At 37.4% G+C, this 16,332-nt stretch overlaps 1 protein-coding gene across 3 annotated transcripts in view; it reads right to left on the bottom strand.

Moving 5' to 3' along the window:
- Window positions 1–267: 267 nt before the first annotated feature.
- The window catches only part of SFXN1 (sideroflexin 1), a 38,455-nt gene continuing 22,390 nt past the window's right edge, over window positions 268–16,332 (bottom strand). For all 3 annotated transcript variants that reach the window (XM_007433476.4, XM_088133686.1, XM_088133684.1), the window contains 3 exons: window positions 10,560–10,609; window positions 7,318–7,365; window positions 268–4,301 (listed from right to left, as the gene is read on the bottom strand). In XM_007433476.4, coding sequence (XP_007433538.1) covers window positions 4,205–4,301; window positions 7,318–7,365; window positions 10,560–10,609 — 195 coding nt within the window. In that variant the 3' untranslated portion in view covers window positions 268–4,204. The remainder of the gene's footprint in view (window positions 4,302–7,317; window positions 7,366–10,559; window positions 10,610–16,332) is intronic.

The following is a 16,332-nucleotide window of genomic DNA, read 5'->3' as shown; positions in this document are numbered from 1 at the left end:
TATTACTCTGAAAAAAAGAATCTCCTATCTATATGAACCTAGGTTTTTTGATAGAGTAGTAAGAAAGGTTAAGAACCACTGATTTTGCCAAAACTCTGCATTACTTGTAGAGGGCTTTTGAAAGTATACTGAGGTTCCATATGACCTTAGAACTTCAGGTTGTCTCCACCTTTGAGTTAGGGACTCCAATGCTTAAAGTTAATGTTGACCAATCAAGTTCTATAATCTTAATCTACTGTTTTATCCCAAAACATGGACATACAGAAAGAAGAGTAACTACATATATTTTGAAGTTTCTGTAGGACAAAATGGAATCTTAGAGCTGAGAGACAGGAGAAATTCCAAACCAAAGAAAGATGCATCTATAATAGACATGTTGATCTGTATGCTATGTGCCAGATGCTATTATATTCCAGTTTATAATATGTATACATTGCTTAATTTTAATATGAACTTTAGTCACACATGTTTGATTTTTCTTTTCACAGCTAAGGAGAAAACCTGCAACTGATTTTCATGTATACCTCCAATAATCCATGTATCTTATTCTTACGTATTCATATTCAAATAAAAAAGTTTATTGAAAGTACATTTCACACAGAGAACACTACATTTTAGTTACCAATTTTAATATGTCATCCAATTGATTTTAAGTAATACCATCAATTCTGGCAAGATGTGCTAATACTTGTATTGAAAAGGTATATAAGTCACAGTATAATCCAGTTTTTTTCTAAAATTGGACAATATTAATAGTTACTTGATTTAACTAATTTTGTATCTTTATTGCACTTCATTGGAAATATTTTAAAAAATGTTGTTTCTATCAGATCAGTATAAATTTCCTGATCCTAAAATTATTTTGTTCTGCTAAACACCACAAAGAAAAATGTACAGTTTTCCTGTTTAAAAAAAAATGAACAAAAATCCTCTGATACTTAATTTGTTTTAAATACATGTATTCCAGGAACAAAATAATGTTTTTTTTTAATCCTGGAAAAAAAAATCTGAGTAAAAATTGTTGTGCTCTAGGCTATATTATTTCAAGCATGCCACATGCGAATACCCAGTTTTTCTAAACATACTGAAGTCACATGATATATATTCAAGTGATATCAACTAAAACACACCTTCTGGAAAGTTGCAGAAATTTCTTTCAAAAAACAAGCCCTTAAACATGACTGCATTATTAACTGCCTTCCTGTAGTCTCTTTAGCTGTGAACTATAATTACTTGCAATTAACTAAAGTTCACATTTCAAAAATAATTATTACCATTATTTTGTTAAGGAACCAAGGTCAATTATTGCAGCCTAAGCCTCTTCATGAAGAAATCAACCCCTTCTTAACAAAATGGGGTCCTACTGCTGAGTAGGTATGATATAATCAGATGTTGTAAAACTGATATCTGCACTAGCAGAAATCTATGTGACCAAAGTACATCTAGGTGGCACAGTCTTTGGGCTGCAAAATTTCCCCTCCTTTCACCATCACACAAGGCAAGTGATCTGTCATATTTTTCATGTATGCCACTCATACCAGAGTGTGGCATAGGTTGGAAAGTGCAATCTTTCTGGATGTAGCCTAAACAAGCAGTACAAAATATATAGCAGTACTGGGAGCAATAGAGGTCTTTAGAAACAGCAGCCAAACTTATAAACAGTTTTGTCCTGGAGTCAGTTTCTCTCAATTCAGGAAATCCTTTCCACGTTTGTTAGCTTACTGAAGAACCACCAGCAGAACAGAATATTTAGAGAACATAATTAATACTTATATAGGACTTTAGCCAAGTATACAATGGTCTCATCTTTGTCTGACATGAAGAATATACCTAGTTAGCTTACTCTCCTGTGACTCTGCTTTGCATGGAAAATTAAATGATGCTATGCTTGCCTGCTCTTTACATTATCTTGAGGAATTCATGATAAACTACCAAGCAAACTCCCAGGCTGCCTGAGAACCACTGGCTGCAAATCCAACTGCTTAGGGGTCTTTGTAAAGTAAGTGTTCAAATCAAACATTTATTTTTTTCCATTCCATTCCAAGTTGAGAATCATCTGCCACTAAATAAACTTCTCCTGTATGGCACATTTCACGGTATTACAATCACAATAAACTATATTCTGTCTAATACATCTGAGTATTAGCTATGCTATAAGTGGTCTACTAACTGTGTATACTGTACTATTTTGGATATATACAAAGGCCAAAGTTTATCCTGAATAGCAACTTCACTGAGTACAGAGCTAGATCTATTCATACCAGTACAAAGGTCTCCACTGTGATATTACACTTGGGAGAAGGTACATTAAATAGTAAATACCAATAATGTATGTATTATCAGGCATGCTGAAATTCCAGTGGAAACATTCATAGAAATAATGTTCAGAATTTGTGCCAAATGAATAATTAACATGCTTCAGTGGGGTCAGCATTGGGACTTTGGTTCAACTTAGTATTAAACTTGCAAGATGATTTTAAAAAAGAAGTCACTATTTTGTGGTCTGTTTTCTCATGTCTTTATAATGAGAAACAATAGCACCCTACTTCATAGGATCATTGTATTATAGGTGTATGGATAGCAAAGCATACTGAGTAACTAGCAGAAGACCAGTAAGAAATTGATTAAAAGTGCCATAAATACATGCTTTGCGAATGTTTTTAAAAAGCTGCTGTATAGCACCTCCTTTGGGAGAAAAAATAAATAAATAAAACAGAGCACTCTGAAAATAGTATTTAGCAGTCTGGTGTTTCCACACAGTTACATTTAACAGACTGTCTCAGGAATTTGAGAATTATCAGATATGAGAACATGAGCTCATAATATATGCTAATCGTTTCTGGGAAAACATAATTGATAAGACCATAGAAATGTATTGATGAAATGCATAAACTCAACATCTTGGGGTTTTGCAGAATTTGGCCAATGTCACCAGTTAGGCATTAGTGCACAATGTCTGATAGCCAGTAAAAATCCATGCAAGATCCTGCCCATTGCTGCTGGATGTCAAGCTAATTAAGATGCTGACCAAGAAAGCATTTCCTTTAACTAGAAGAATTAGGGTGGTTTTTTTGGCTTGATGCATGCAGGGAATACTCATAAAGCAATCTTCAATATGCATCATACATGGGGAGGTAGTATTGTCCTGACAGGACTATGCCTTGCTCAACATTTGGATAGGCTTCAAGACCTGCTTTACAAGATTACTTACAGCAAATATTCTCATTGCTTATTTTATGGCTTAGTGCCATGGTTCCCAAGCTGTGGGCCACAGCATCCCAGGGCATTGCAGCGAACTCACAGGGGCACTGTGGGGTATTTTACTACCAAACAAATGCGACTTAATAAATTGATTTTTTATTACTTAGTAAATGGCACCACAGGATTATTTACTAATTAATAATTGACCCCAGGTGCCATGGTGCACAGTTCGAGAACTGCTAGGGCACCATGAAAAAATTACTAAGACACTAAAGGTGCTGTGAACCGAGAAAGTTTGGGAACCTCTGGCTTAGTGACTTTATTTTATTTTAGCAAACTTAGGACATTCTAAGCAGAACTTTATCCAAGCAGAATTTATCTAATTTCATAGAGCTTTTATGCTAGAAGTACAACAGTCAAATGATAAATAAGCAGTGGAAATGGCTTTAAATTTCTACAGCACTGAAATCTCTCACTCTTGCCCATCATAATTACTCCCCCTATCCAAACATTAGATAAGTGAAATAAGAAAATCTAAGATTCATATATCAAAGAGATACCACAAAGTCACTCTTTTGGACTCTGAGGAAGTAATCTGATAGATAAGTGTCATTTGAATTGTATTTACAAATGTAATAGCAAAGATGAATTTGTTATTTACTTTCTTGTAGTGGAAAAAAATAAGGTAGGCAGTAACTTTAAGATAACACTGTATGATTTCCTTGAAGTTGTTTCACTTTCCAAAGGAATTGAAATTTTGACTGATAGGTAGTTATTAGTGTAAACCATTTTGAATATTTGGAGCTGAATTGGACAATTGTCGGAATTTTCAGACCATAATTATGAAAATTTCCTAATGATACTTAAATAATCTCAGTGTCCAAAATTATACAAAAATTGAAATAACATGTTAGGATTGCATTGTTTTAACTAAGTAGACTCAATTAAAATAAGTTCATCTAACTATCATTGAAGGACAAATCACCTATTTGTCTTCTACAAATCATAACCCTTTGTTAAAATATACCCGATCCAATTCAGGACTCATCTCTTTGATCTTAGCTTGTAATTCTGGCTCCAGACGTGTTACAGACATGGAACTAGGAAGAAAAAACAATAAAGACATAACATATCATCCATGATCAAGAAGTCTTAATCCATTTGATTGGTTATTGTATATGCCCTAGGAGATTTTATCATAAATTCTATAACCCTTTAAAATATGGCATAGTAGTTTCTTGTTTTCCAAATAGTTTCTCTTCAATATTATGAATTAAAAATGAGTTACAGAAAAGCTATTCCATATACTATTTTGCTAAGCTAATTTTATATAATTTTATATGGTATGGTATCTTAATGTACCAGGCTGGACAAACCATTATGCTTTCACTTGTAAATTAAAGCTGGGCTAGCAGATCATGTATTATATCAAGTCTTTCAAATGTATTATTAGATATTTGTCGCCACTTCTACCAATAAAAATTATTAGAACTGATATGAGAGATGTTTCTGTTCTGAGGTTGAACAGGATCAATCTTAAGTTTCTTTGATTTGGTTTAGCAGTTGATCAAGGTGACTTTTCTGACACCCGCAAACTCCTCTCAGGATTATGCAGACGTATAGAATTTGGAGTGGTTAAGAAGCTTGCCTCACCTGATAGCTGACAAAGAAAAGGAAAGGGAAAAAAAGGTTTTCCTTTATCTTATGAATCTCCATTTTGGAGATAAACAAAGAGGTATTCCAGAAGCATGAAGTCCCTTTCTCTGGGATACAAAAGCAGCACAGTGAAGAATTATTTTATTTATGGGAGGATATCCTCAAAGTGTAGAAAGGGGGGCCTCCGGATTGCATTCAGTCAGGCAGAAAAATATGCTGCAGCTGGTGACACCAATTTTATCTCCTGTTTTGCCATTATGAACAGCTTGTGCTCCTCCAATTCCCGCCCTAATTCCTTTCTCCTAATTCTTTCTCCTGCCTTCCCTCCTGCTGTGGCTTTCACCAATTTTCTTTCTTATTGAAAATGTCTCCACTGATTTCCTTCCTCAAACTGATTTACCCATTCATTATTTTCCCTCTGTCTGCTCCAATCTGATCTATCTTTGATGCTATTCCTCCTACTGGGGATTTTACCATGTTTTTCTCCATTGGCTGCATTTTCCAATTTCTCCAGTTACTTTTTCATAATGCTCTGACATGCCTTTCTTCCTAATGTGGAAGCATTTTTCCATTTTTCCTTTCCATCTGATTCTTCCTGAGCCTTTTCTGTCAGCATGCTACCTCCACCTTCCCCCCAATTCATCCTAATGGCTTTCTTCCTCCTCTCCTGGATTTTTAAATCCTTTTTCTCCATTTTACATCCTACCCCTGCTGCCAATTCTAGTTTGTTTTGAAACATGACAAGTTCTGTTCCAAAAGTAAAGAAAAACTGCAGCATGTTCTCCATCAGTAGATGGAACTATGGCACTCACTGTCACAGCACCCTCTACTGATCAAAAATTTAAAAGCTGCCGTTTTTAAATACTGCTATTTCAAAAACCAACCTGCCAACCATAGTACTATTATTATTATTATTATTATTATTAATAATAATGATAATTTATTGGCCACCCAACTCCAGTGGACTCTGGGCGGCATACAAAACTAGAAAAAACATAAAAACAACTAAAACATTAAATCAAACAGACAGCCCAGACTAAAATAATCTAATATACAACAAAACGGGGGCTTTAGACAAATAACCAATATCAACCCCAGGTCTGGGACCAAAGCCAGGTTCTCAGAGCTTTCTGGAACCCCAGGAGAGAGGGCACCATCCTTATCTCTGGGAGGATGCTGTTCCAGAGGGTGGGGGCCATGACAGAGTAAGTATGCTTCCTAGGTCCCATGAGATGGCAATGTTTAGTGGAGGGGACCTGGAGCACATCCACTCTGCTGGAAAGTACTGGGCGGGCAGAAATAGTTGGAGACAAGTGGTCTCTCAGATATCCAGACCCTATACCATAGATGTTATATTAGCCACTGACCAGTAGGAGGCACTACATGCCAGCTTTTGTCCTTATTGGGACTCTTCGGGACTTTTCATGAAAAGAGAGAAGTCTAGTCAACTTCTTCCTTATTGGTAAAGTCCTTCATAGTCATGTTATCAGTCTATGTGAGAATTCCAAATTTGCTAGGTGATATCTTTCCTCAGTCCAAACATACTTATGAATTCCAGCTAAGTGTGCATGTGGATCCCATGAATCTCCCATTAGAATTTTTCCCATAAGATTAAATGGAAGTCTCTATGGGTGATATTGCTGGTCTTCATAGCTAAAATAAATGAATAAATGCATTTTATGTGATATATAAAAATCAGGATCTGAAAATAACCTCTGGAAAAGCTATGGGCAGAGGAAACAGGCCCATCATGTTCCAGGTGCTAAAGATGCACCAAACCAGATCCCCAAACAATGGAAAAGAATGACTCTCCACTGATTATTTCTTTCTCTGTGGAAGGAGCCAAAGATGCACCACAAAGATCATCCCCACAAAGTCTGAGGTGAGAAACTGTTACAAGGCAAAAACACAGACTAGCCTTCTAATGATAATTAAAAACATCGAAATCAAATAGCGATCAGTAAGGTGGCAAAGCCAATGTTATGTGAGATTAAGAGATGCTGCATAATTTGCAACTTAGTGTAAGACAAGACTGAAACAGTCTTCTTATTCTTCTTGTTCCTGCCTTCAGTGTACAAAAAAGGTAACTTATGAAATGTCCCTTTGTCATGCCCAGAGAAATGGGAAAAGCTATGAGGCCCAGAGCAAAAAGGGGATGCAGATTTGCTACTGGACTAACAAAATGGAGGAAGAAATGTAGAATTTATTATAAAGTTATGACAGGAGGAGAAGTGGGAAAATGTGTGCTTAGGTTCCCAAAACAGCCCTCTATAGCCTGAATTTGGCAGGTGCCAGCTAGCGGGTAACTGTGACTACTTGTATTCCCAAGATGTGAGAAACATGACTATTGAATGAATTGAGAGGTTTTTGAAAAGCAATATATCTGTTCTCTCATGTTCACAGTGTGCATGGCATAATATTATCTCTCACTGTAGAAAAGTAGTAAAGAAGCAACTGTACCTTTTCTGTGGAAATAATGCACAGCACAGAGGTGTTGCGAACACCAAACTGGAAAAGACAAAAGTTAGTATTTTTATTTGGAACAACCCACTCAAAGTGTGGATAACTTTAATCGACTTAGCTTGTTGGAATAGCAGGATGCCATGTTAGCACTTGAATAGCAATTCAAATGCCATAAGAACTGGCTAGTTATCTGTAGCAGCTCATTCCCACTGAGTGCTCATCTCTGAATTCGTACACATGGCATATTTACCTATGCAAAACCTGTACAGAATGACTTATGGAGGGGGCCTCCCTGTGCATAGCACATGGCTAAGTGCACTTCCTGAGGCTGCAGAGTGACAGCACCAAGTGGGGTAGCAGGTCAGGTTGTGTGAAGTTCTTCTTCCCATGATCTTTGTGATTCACACATGTGGGTTAATAGGTAAATTATTACCTGGAAGAAGGTCTGGATTCATAAAGCGATCAAAGAAAAAACTGTTCTTCCAAAGGTTGAATTCCTCTGAAGGTGGAGGTTCCAAGAACATTGAACGAAAGTGGAAGAAAAAGTATGGCATAATTCTAGTTGGGGAATTCTATGTACAAAGGCCACAGATATATCCATAACCTGTTAGCATGACTGTAGATCTGGAGAGGGAACAGTTGCTTAACTGTCCAGAATGAAGTTTGATGATTGTTAAAGTGGATGGCACAATGAAGAATAGATGTGTGAAATCATGCATTATAAAGTAGGAGAAGGGGCAGCAATGGGTAGTACTAAACTATGAAAATAGGCATCTCGCCAGACAATATAAGGAAATATATTATAAATATAAATAAATATAAGCGAACGAGAACCAGTTTGGTCTAGTGGTTAAGGCACCAAGCTAGAAACCAGGAGACTATGAGTTCTAGTCCTGCCTTAGGCATGAAAGCCCGGGTGACTTTGGGCCAGTCATTCTCCCTCAGCCCAACTCACCTCACAGGGTGTTGTGGGGAAAATGGGAGGAGGAAGGAATATTAGGTATGTTTGTCACTTTGAGTTATTTATAAAAATAATAAAGGTGAGATAAAAAATCTAAAAAAAAAATTGCACTCCTCATTGTTGAAGGAAGAGGGTGGTGATGTGATGGAGGACTTGGATGAGGAGGTTCGAGATCATGGGGAGAAGCATCTCCTCAGCCCACAGCCTGAGCGTGTGAAAGGTAAGAGGATGAGACTGGCACCACCCTAAGGAATTCGTAGTGTTTAGTTGCAGACTTTGGGAGTTAGAGTTAGTCTGGCAAGATTTTGTCTAGCAGGTATAAGCTAATAAAGTAACTAAGCAATTCCAGAACCATCTTGTGGAGTTTCTTGGGCTGAACCTGACAGGTAATAACTGAAACCATCTGACATCTGTGGCTCTATTGTGTAAGATAGTACTGACAGACATCAAAGTCCCTCAACCCAGGAACTAAAAGAAGTCCATCTGAAAGTCTGATTGTCAGAGGTTGGGGCATAGAAGGACAAGAGATGGGTATGAGAAGAGACTAAATAGGGTTGATATGGACCCTTCTTGTGCACTGTAACACACAGCTGCTGCACAATATCAAATATATGGTCAATCTTAGCACCAAATAAACCATTCTTACCAATTCCTTGATTCTAGCTTTGGCTTCCACCAATAGACCAATGGAACTTAGTCATGAATAAAGTTAGCATGACTTTATTCACTAAATCAGCAATTTGATGATTTGTGTGTAACTCTTGCTTAGCAAATCGTGCCGTCTCTGTCTAGTAAACTTGGACATAGACAGATATGGCCCCAAGACTATATGGCCAATGCAGAAGGTATGTAAAACAAACAAATGATAAGTAATTAAATTAAAATAAAATAGAACACATGAAGAAAAGAACTAAGTCCATTAGACAAACTCTGAGATTAAATGGACTATCCCTGTCACATTTGTAAACAAACCACATGGATGATGACGTTATCTAGTTGGGTACTGAATGCAATGTCTGCAAGCAAACAGCCAAGCTCAGAGATTCTGTAGCAGCAGTTAGTCAGGCACTGAAGGGATTCAGAAGGAGCCATGTGCAGGGTGGTGTTTATATCCACCAAGATATTCTCTTAAGTTCTGTAACATTCAAATAGACTCTGCAGAAGTGTATAACCCATGTGTGTGAAAAACAGAGACCACAGTGAAGATCTTTTGTTTCTCTACAGCAAGTCTGTGCTGGAGCAACGTTACTGTTTTTGATGGGGGCAGGGGTTCATAGCTGCAGGAGCAGAATGATAATGCAAAGGGCTAGCTAGGTTTGGGCGGGGAGCTTTTCTGTTTTGGAGGGGCAGGTTTGGAAGTTTTTACTTTTTAATTTGTGTTAAAGCTCTTTAAGACTTTATGATGTACTTCCTGCCTCCACTATGCCACCATGTTTCTTCAGTCCCACAACCAAAATTTAGCAGCCCAATCTGAGGAGGCCAAAGGAAGACAAAAAGGAATTTTAAAGGACCCAAACATGGAGTTTTTTGTTTCTTGGCATCATGTGGTTCTGGATGTAATGTTTACTCAACCTGCCCAGTAGTAATAATTACCCAGAAAAACCTACTTTAGTCTGATGTTTTTGTTGTGGCAACTGAATTTATTGCACAAAACCTTGTCATCACCTACAGTCCATTTTATTATACCCAAACACTGTTGTTTCATTATGGGACTTCTCTTTTTTTCTTTCATAGTTTTATTTATATACTTCTTCAAGAACTCAGTGTGGCCTGAATTAACTTCCCCAATTCATATTTTCATTACTCTCTGAGGCAGATTTAGGTAAAGCAGTACATAGCAGAAGGTTATTTCTTGTGGCCTTTAAGTTTCTGAGCATAGGTGGAGGGGTGTCACATCCATGGCCCTCCCTTTTTCTGCATGCATGAGACATCAACACACGTGCAAAAGGGCAGGGCTTGGATAAGGGAGTTGTACTGCCTATCTTGCAGATTCTGACCCCCTGATGCGGACACTATGAGATGCTGTTCCCTCTGCTTTTTAAATCTCTTTGTCTTCAGCCCAAAGTCAAACATACATTTAAGCTCCCTTCATACTTTTTCTCTTGCTCTCAGTAGCGGGTTTAGTAAATGCTCATCACATTGGTTTCTTGATATGGTTTGCCTTAAAACCTTGAACTCCCTCACTATAACAAAGTCAAGAATTAAAACAGACAAATAACACAAAGGTGAAAATTGGTATAAGAAGTAAAAATAAGTCACCTCTGGAATTTTTACTCACCAGAAACCCACTAATCCCACTTGAATGGGGGCACTCATCCATGGGAACCTCTGTGTTAAAAAAGAAGCAAAACAATAGCTTCATTCTGAATCTATGTACATAATTAAGTTCTTGGATACCAAACTTTAAACATCTTATTGATATCAAAAATATAGGAAGAGTGAAGGCTTAGCTAAGTATATTTTATTATATTTGGTACAACAAACATTGTGGACAATGGCAGCAATAGCCCTCCAGATGCTTCAGAATTCTAGCTTGCAACATGCTGGGTGGAGCAGCAATGAATTGTAGTTCAGTAATATTTGGAAGGCCCTCCCTGAAAAAGTCTTCCAAGTCAATAAAAAAACTTTTAATATTTTTATGTTTTAGCAAAAGGATGAATTTCTAATATCTAGGCTAAAGTTTTAATATTGGATCAGCAGCTTTCCATATCAGTGTGGTTACGTGAAAATCCTTTCCTGCCAACAGAATTCATTTATTTCTTTGCTATATAGCCCCCATCTCATATACATGACTCTTGGCAGCTTACAATAAAATACATAACATAAAAGTAAAAATAAAACACATAGCAGCTGGGCATCATCCACCCAGTTATCCACACAGCCAGGAGGCAGGCTCTATCACATGCCCAGGGCCCTGGCTTCTTCACAAAACCAAGTTTTCAAGGCTTTACGGAAGGCCAATCCTGATTTTATAAGATTTCATGTCAAGCACCACCTTATTTATTTTTATAAATGTAAAAGTACAGGTAGTCCTTGTTTAGCGACCACAACTGGGACTGGCAGCTCTGTCATTAAACGAAGCAGTCACTGAATGGGAAATCACATGACCACAACTGTGCTTTCCTTTTCCTCACTTCCCCATCCTTTCAAATGCTCACCTTGTTGCTGGGTTAATTAGCAAGAAGGGAATTAATGTTTGTATTTATATTCATTGGAGAGGAAGAGATTACAAGAGAGTAAGCACATCAAAAGGAATGCGCTAGCTCTGAGTGTGCTTGGAGCTGGGAGCCATAAGCAATCTATGCAAACAGCTGGTGTATTCTGCATTGTGTGCCTGCTTACTCTCTTGTAATCCCTTCCTCTTCAATCTCTCCATTCTGCAAAGGTGGGGGGGGAAGAAAAACAATGTGTTCTGAGTGACTGAGGAATGCTGCAAAGGTCATAAATCCAGGGATTGGTTGTAAAGTTCTTTTTTCAGCACTGTTATAACTTTGAACAGTCACTGAACGAGGCAATCAGTAAGCCTACCTATACCATTACTGCTATTACTACAGTCACAAAATAGCACAAAGGAAAGTAAGTACCAGAGCCTTCAGGAATTGGGGAGCATACAAAAAAGTAAATAATAAATATCTGAATAGATCTGCAGTAAAAATGGAAAAATTCTACTGACAGAAACAATGCCAGGACTTTCTATGGTACAATTATCAAATTCTAAGACAGGCACACATTAAACTTGCAAGTCCTAAAGAAATTGGGACATCTGTTTTAACTGATACTTTAGAAATTCAGCAGATACTACATTCTGGGGAAATTTCTCTTTAAGCAGAATGTATTTAGCCATTTATTTCCTCCCTAGCAAAATTTATTCTGAAACTCCAGAAAAACTCTACTTCTTGTACTTCCTTTACAATGATCAATACTTAGCATCAGCACAACTTTAGACATTTTAAAATATAAAGATATAATGCATTGTTTCAACTTCTACAAATTCTATTGACATTCCATTCATTTATCAACTAAGCTTGCAAAAGGATTTCTACAAACAAACAAACACACATGAATGCTATAGTTACTTGTAAAACGATATAAGATTTCTAGCTGAAAGCAATGGCTAACCACCATGAGACTTTTTCATACTGGATTTTCTTTCTTACTGAAAAAAAGATTTGCTCCAGCCATGCCATATACAGAATGGCTAAAAGAAAAAAAAAAAGTTAATTAGTTAGAATTACAGTGGATATGTGCAACTACCACATATCCTCGTGAATAAGCCAAGAATTTTAGGTGCCAAAAAATTGGGTTCGGCTTATCCACAGATGGGCTTATCTACGAGTATATACGGTAATGCTTTTTTAAAGTATCTGTATATCCCATATATACTTGCGGATAAGCCCATCTGTGGATAAGCCGACCCTTGGATTTTTAATCAAAATACCATGAAAAATGCACCACCTGCAGATAAGCCAATTGTGAAAATCAAAAGATTTGAAAATTTTGAGGGTTGGCTTATCTGCAGGTGGCACATTTTTCATGGTATTTTGATTAAAAATCCAAGGGGTGGTTTATCCGCAGATGGGCTTAACCGTGAGCATATATGGTATGCTTTTCTTAGTCTTTTTTTTCTTTTTTTTGCACTCTGCAGAACGTCACTTATCCCAAAAGGATAATGGGTATGTATGTATATATGTAGACTTTTCTAGTAAAAAAACATTTTACAAACTGTTATCACTGGCAGGAGCAAAATGTTGTGTTAAACAAAGCTAAGAGAAACAAATGGAAATTATAAATAAAGATGGTACTGGGACTAGATAGTGTTGAAGAAGTCAGAGAAGGGATCAGGGAGAAACAAAGCTATGTTTTTTGCTAAAAAGCTCTCCATTCACTTTTGTGTTTCATATTGTTTTAGCATTTTATTTGGTATTGCGTACGCATCCTATCTTTCACCATGGTACCCAATTTTGTATTTTATAGACTTGGATATTTTAACTTAAGCGTTTTATAGATTCTAAGCTGCCCTTTAAAAATTGTTTACTCAAAATGTAACATATTATTCCAGAAGGTATTGTTAAATATGGCAGTTAAACAATTTTGATTTAACCAGATTATTTATAGATGATTAGACCATAAAATTCACATTAAATTAGATGCAGAACCACAAATAAGAGTTAATTTTATATGATGTGTTTGAAGAACATCTACATGCTTGCTAAAAACTAGCTAGAAGTTGAAAATGCAGGAAGTATAATTGAACCAAGAAAAAGGGAATACAGAAAGACACAAAAGCAGTATAAAAACACAATATAATTTAGTTGTCAAGAATTTTGCGCCTGAACTAGAAATAATGAATTCTTGAATGAATAAAACAATTCTTTTATGTGGTTTCTCTGGTGTGTCTGGTAAGCTTATTTAAAGAACTCGGCAAATTTATAATAGAAGGAAGAAAGCTGTGATGGTGGTGATTAGCTTAACTGAACAATCCTGTGTATAAGGTACAGGGTGGAGAGAGCAGGGCAGAGAGTAGATATTAATCAGCATGGAGACTCTGGGAGATGCAATTCCAACACCTCTGTATGCATCAGGTTGGGAATGACTACAGCCCCATGACAATTTCAAATACAGCAGGTTGATATTCTTAAAAAATTAGACAATTCATAATGGCTACTGGGTTAACAGATAAGAATGAAAGTTCTATAATCAAAACTATTGTGAAGAATCAGATGTAAAGATGGCTTAGTGCTGGATGAAGCAGCGGATCTTGCACATATTGTGAAAACCTGACTTGGTTGCCTTCTCAGAGATCTGCCTGGCTAGCTATTGGATCCTTCATCACCCTCAATGCCATGGTTGGGGTAGGGTGGCTTTGATCATGAGGGATAACTTATGATTATACATACGTTAAGTACACACACATTTATTATATCTGTGTGTGTGTATGTATATGTGTGTAAGCTAAGTATAAGTAAGTTAAGTATAACTTATCATGGACTCTTCTGTTGAGATACTGAAATGCAAATGCCTGTTTATTAAGTTGGGCTACAAAGATAAGCTTGGGATCTTGCTGGTATACCAAGTCTCCTGCTCTCCAGCAGGATCCCTTGCTAAGTTCCAAGAGCTGGTTTTCAGGCTGGTGGTGAATTCCTGCCTTGTGGTGTTTGAGGAACCTCAACCTTCCTGCCCTAGAGGCTGGCTCCATTGAAGCTAAATGGCAATCATAGGCTTGTCTTAAGTAATCTTGGGACTGACACATATAGACAATCATATTTTAAATCTCAGTATTGTCTCTGAGCTGTTGTTGGGTGATCTGGAGATGGAGTGGATTTCTATCATTCTACTGTTGTGGTCAGATCTAGTTAGGCTTGCTAGCCACCCATGACCTCCATGGGTTGGTGAGACCTTTTTGGATTGTCCTCTCCAGGCACCTAATGGATCCAGTTAGTTTCAAAGGGGAATTCCCCAGTCCTCTGGTGGGCAGTTCTGTTTGGTGCCTGATGAGCAGCTGGTCATGGGAGGTGAATGAGGCTGTGGATATTAATGGTGGTTTTGGACAATTCAGTTCAGTGATGGGAGAGGAGATGCCAGCCCAGTGATCAGTCACAGGGATTGGTCCTGTTGCTCCTGCTCTTTAACATCTATGTGAAGCTGCTGGATGAGGTCAACCAACAGTTTCAGGTATAGTACCATAAGTATGTTGATAATGCCTAATTGTATATTATTACCCCAGGCTGTAATGGAGATGCTATTGATGTCCTTTCCTGGTGCCTGGAGGCTGTGAGGGTCTGGATGAGAGAGACCAGGCTAAAGTTGACCCCAAGTAAGATGGAGTAACTACTGATACATTTGGGTTTTCTGTTGCCACTACTGTTGTCCTTTGAGGGCAGATAAAAAAGAAGTAGGTTCATGAGATCTAATTTTCAGGACTCACAGCTCCTGCCTGATTAGCAGGTTGAACAGTAGGTGGTGTGCTAGCTGTGGCCTTACCTGGTGAAGGAGGACCTGGCTACGGTGACATTACCACCAGTTAGACTACTGCAATTCAATTTACATGGGGCTGACTTAAAGACTACCCAGAAATTGCAACTGGTCTAAAACATAGTGGCCTATGTATTTACTGGTTCTTGGTGCACTTATCTATTAGAATATTCAGGAAAAAGCTACTCAAAGTCCTACATTTCTGAGAGGTTTGGGGAGCTGAAGCAGAAAAGCACTGCTTTTCTGTGGCAGCACTGGTGCTTTGGAACAACTTCCTGACAGAGATCAGGAGAGACCCATCCTTCCTGGTTTTTAGGAAAATGTGGAAGACTGAACCAGTTTGGAAGGCATCCTTTAAAGTTTACATAAAATCCCATCTTTTATTTGTTCTTTCCCTACTTTCTATTTTTTATCCTTATTTTATTGTGATATTTTATTTATGTTGTTTTTGATGGTCCTTGTTTGGAGTTTATGCTACAATTGTGCAATTGTGATTATGATTGGTTTTAGACAGTGCAAGGATGTTCTCATTTGTCTTGTATTCTGTGTATGCTGCCAAGAGTTGTTTGATTGCAGTGGGGTAGAAGATAGATAGATAGATAGATAGATAGATAGATAGATAGATAGATAGATAGATAGATAGATAGATAGATATAAGACAGGATGGTGGATGCTAAGATATTATCTGAGGTATCTGCCAGATCACCACTGTTAAAGAGACAGTTCTTTGAAAAGACTTAATATTGCATTTTACATCTCTAAAACTTTCTACAAGTAGTTATTTCTCAGTAACAGCTTTCTTTTCATTGCTAGATGATCTCTGAAGAATGTTCTAAGGTAAACAAAATATTTGCATTTAACCAAAATCTAGAATTACAGCATCATCATGTTAGAAGGAAGGGCCATTTAGGCCACTGAGCCCAATCCAGGAATCCAGATTAAAACAGATGGTTGCCTAGCTTCCTCTTGAACCCAAGGGTCTACAATCTCTCTGGGTAATTGGTTCTAATGTCAAACTACTATAACTGTTTCTGCCAACAGTCCAACAGAACCTGCTTTCTTGTACCTTAAATCCATTA

This window comes from Python bivittatus, unplaced genomic scaffold (assembly GCF_059951505.1).
Source record: "Python bivittatus isolate LINGU-HERP-01145 unplaced genomic scaffold, Pbiv_v1 ctg000080_np1212, whole genome shotgun sequence".
In the NCBI taxonomy this organism is placed as follows: Eukaryota; Metazoa; Chordata; class Lepidosauria; order Squamata; family Pythonidae; genus Python; species Python bivittatus.
The sequence above is the reverse complement of the archived record's forward strand: the minus strand, read 5'-3'. Positions and strand labels throughout refer to the sequence as shown.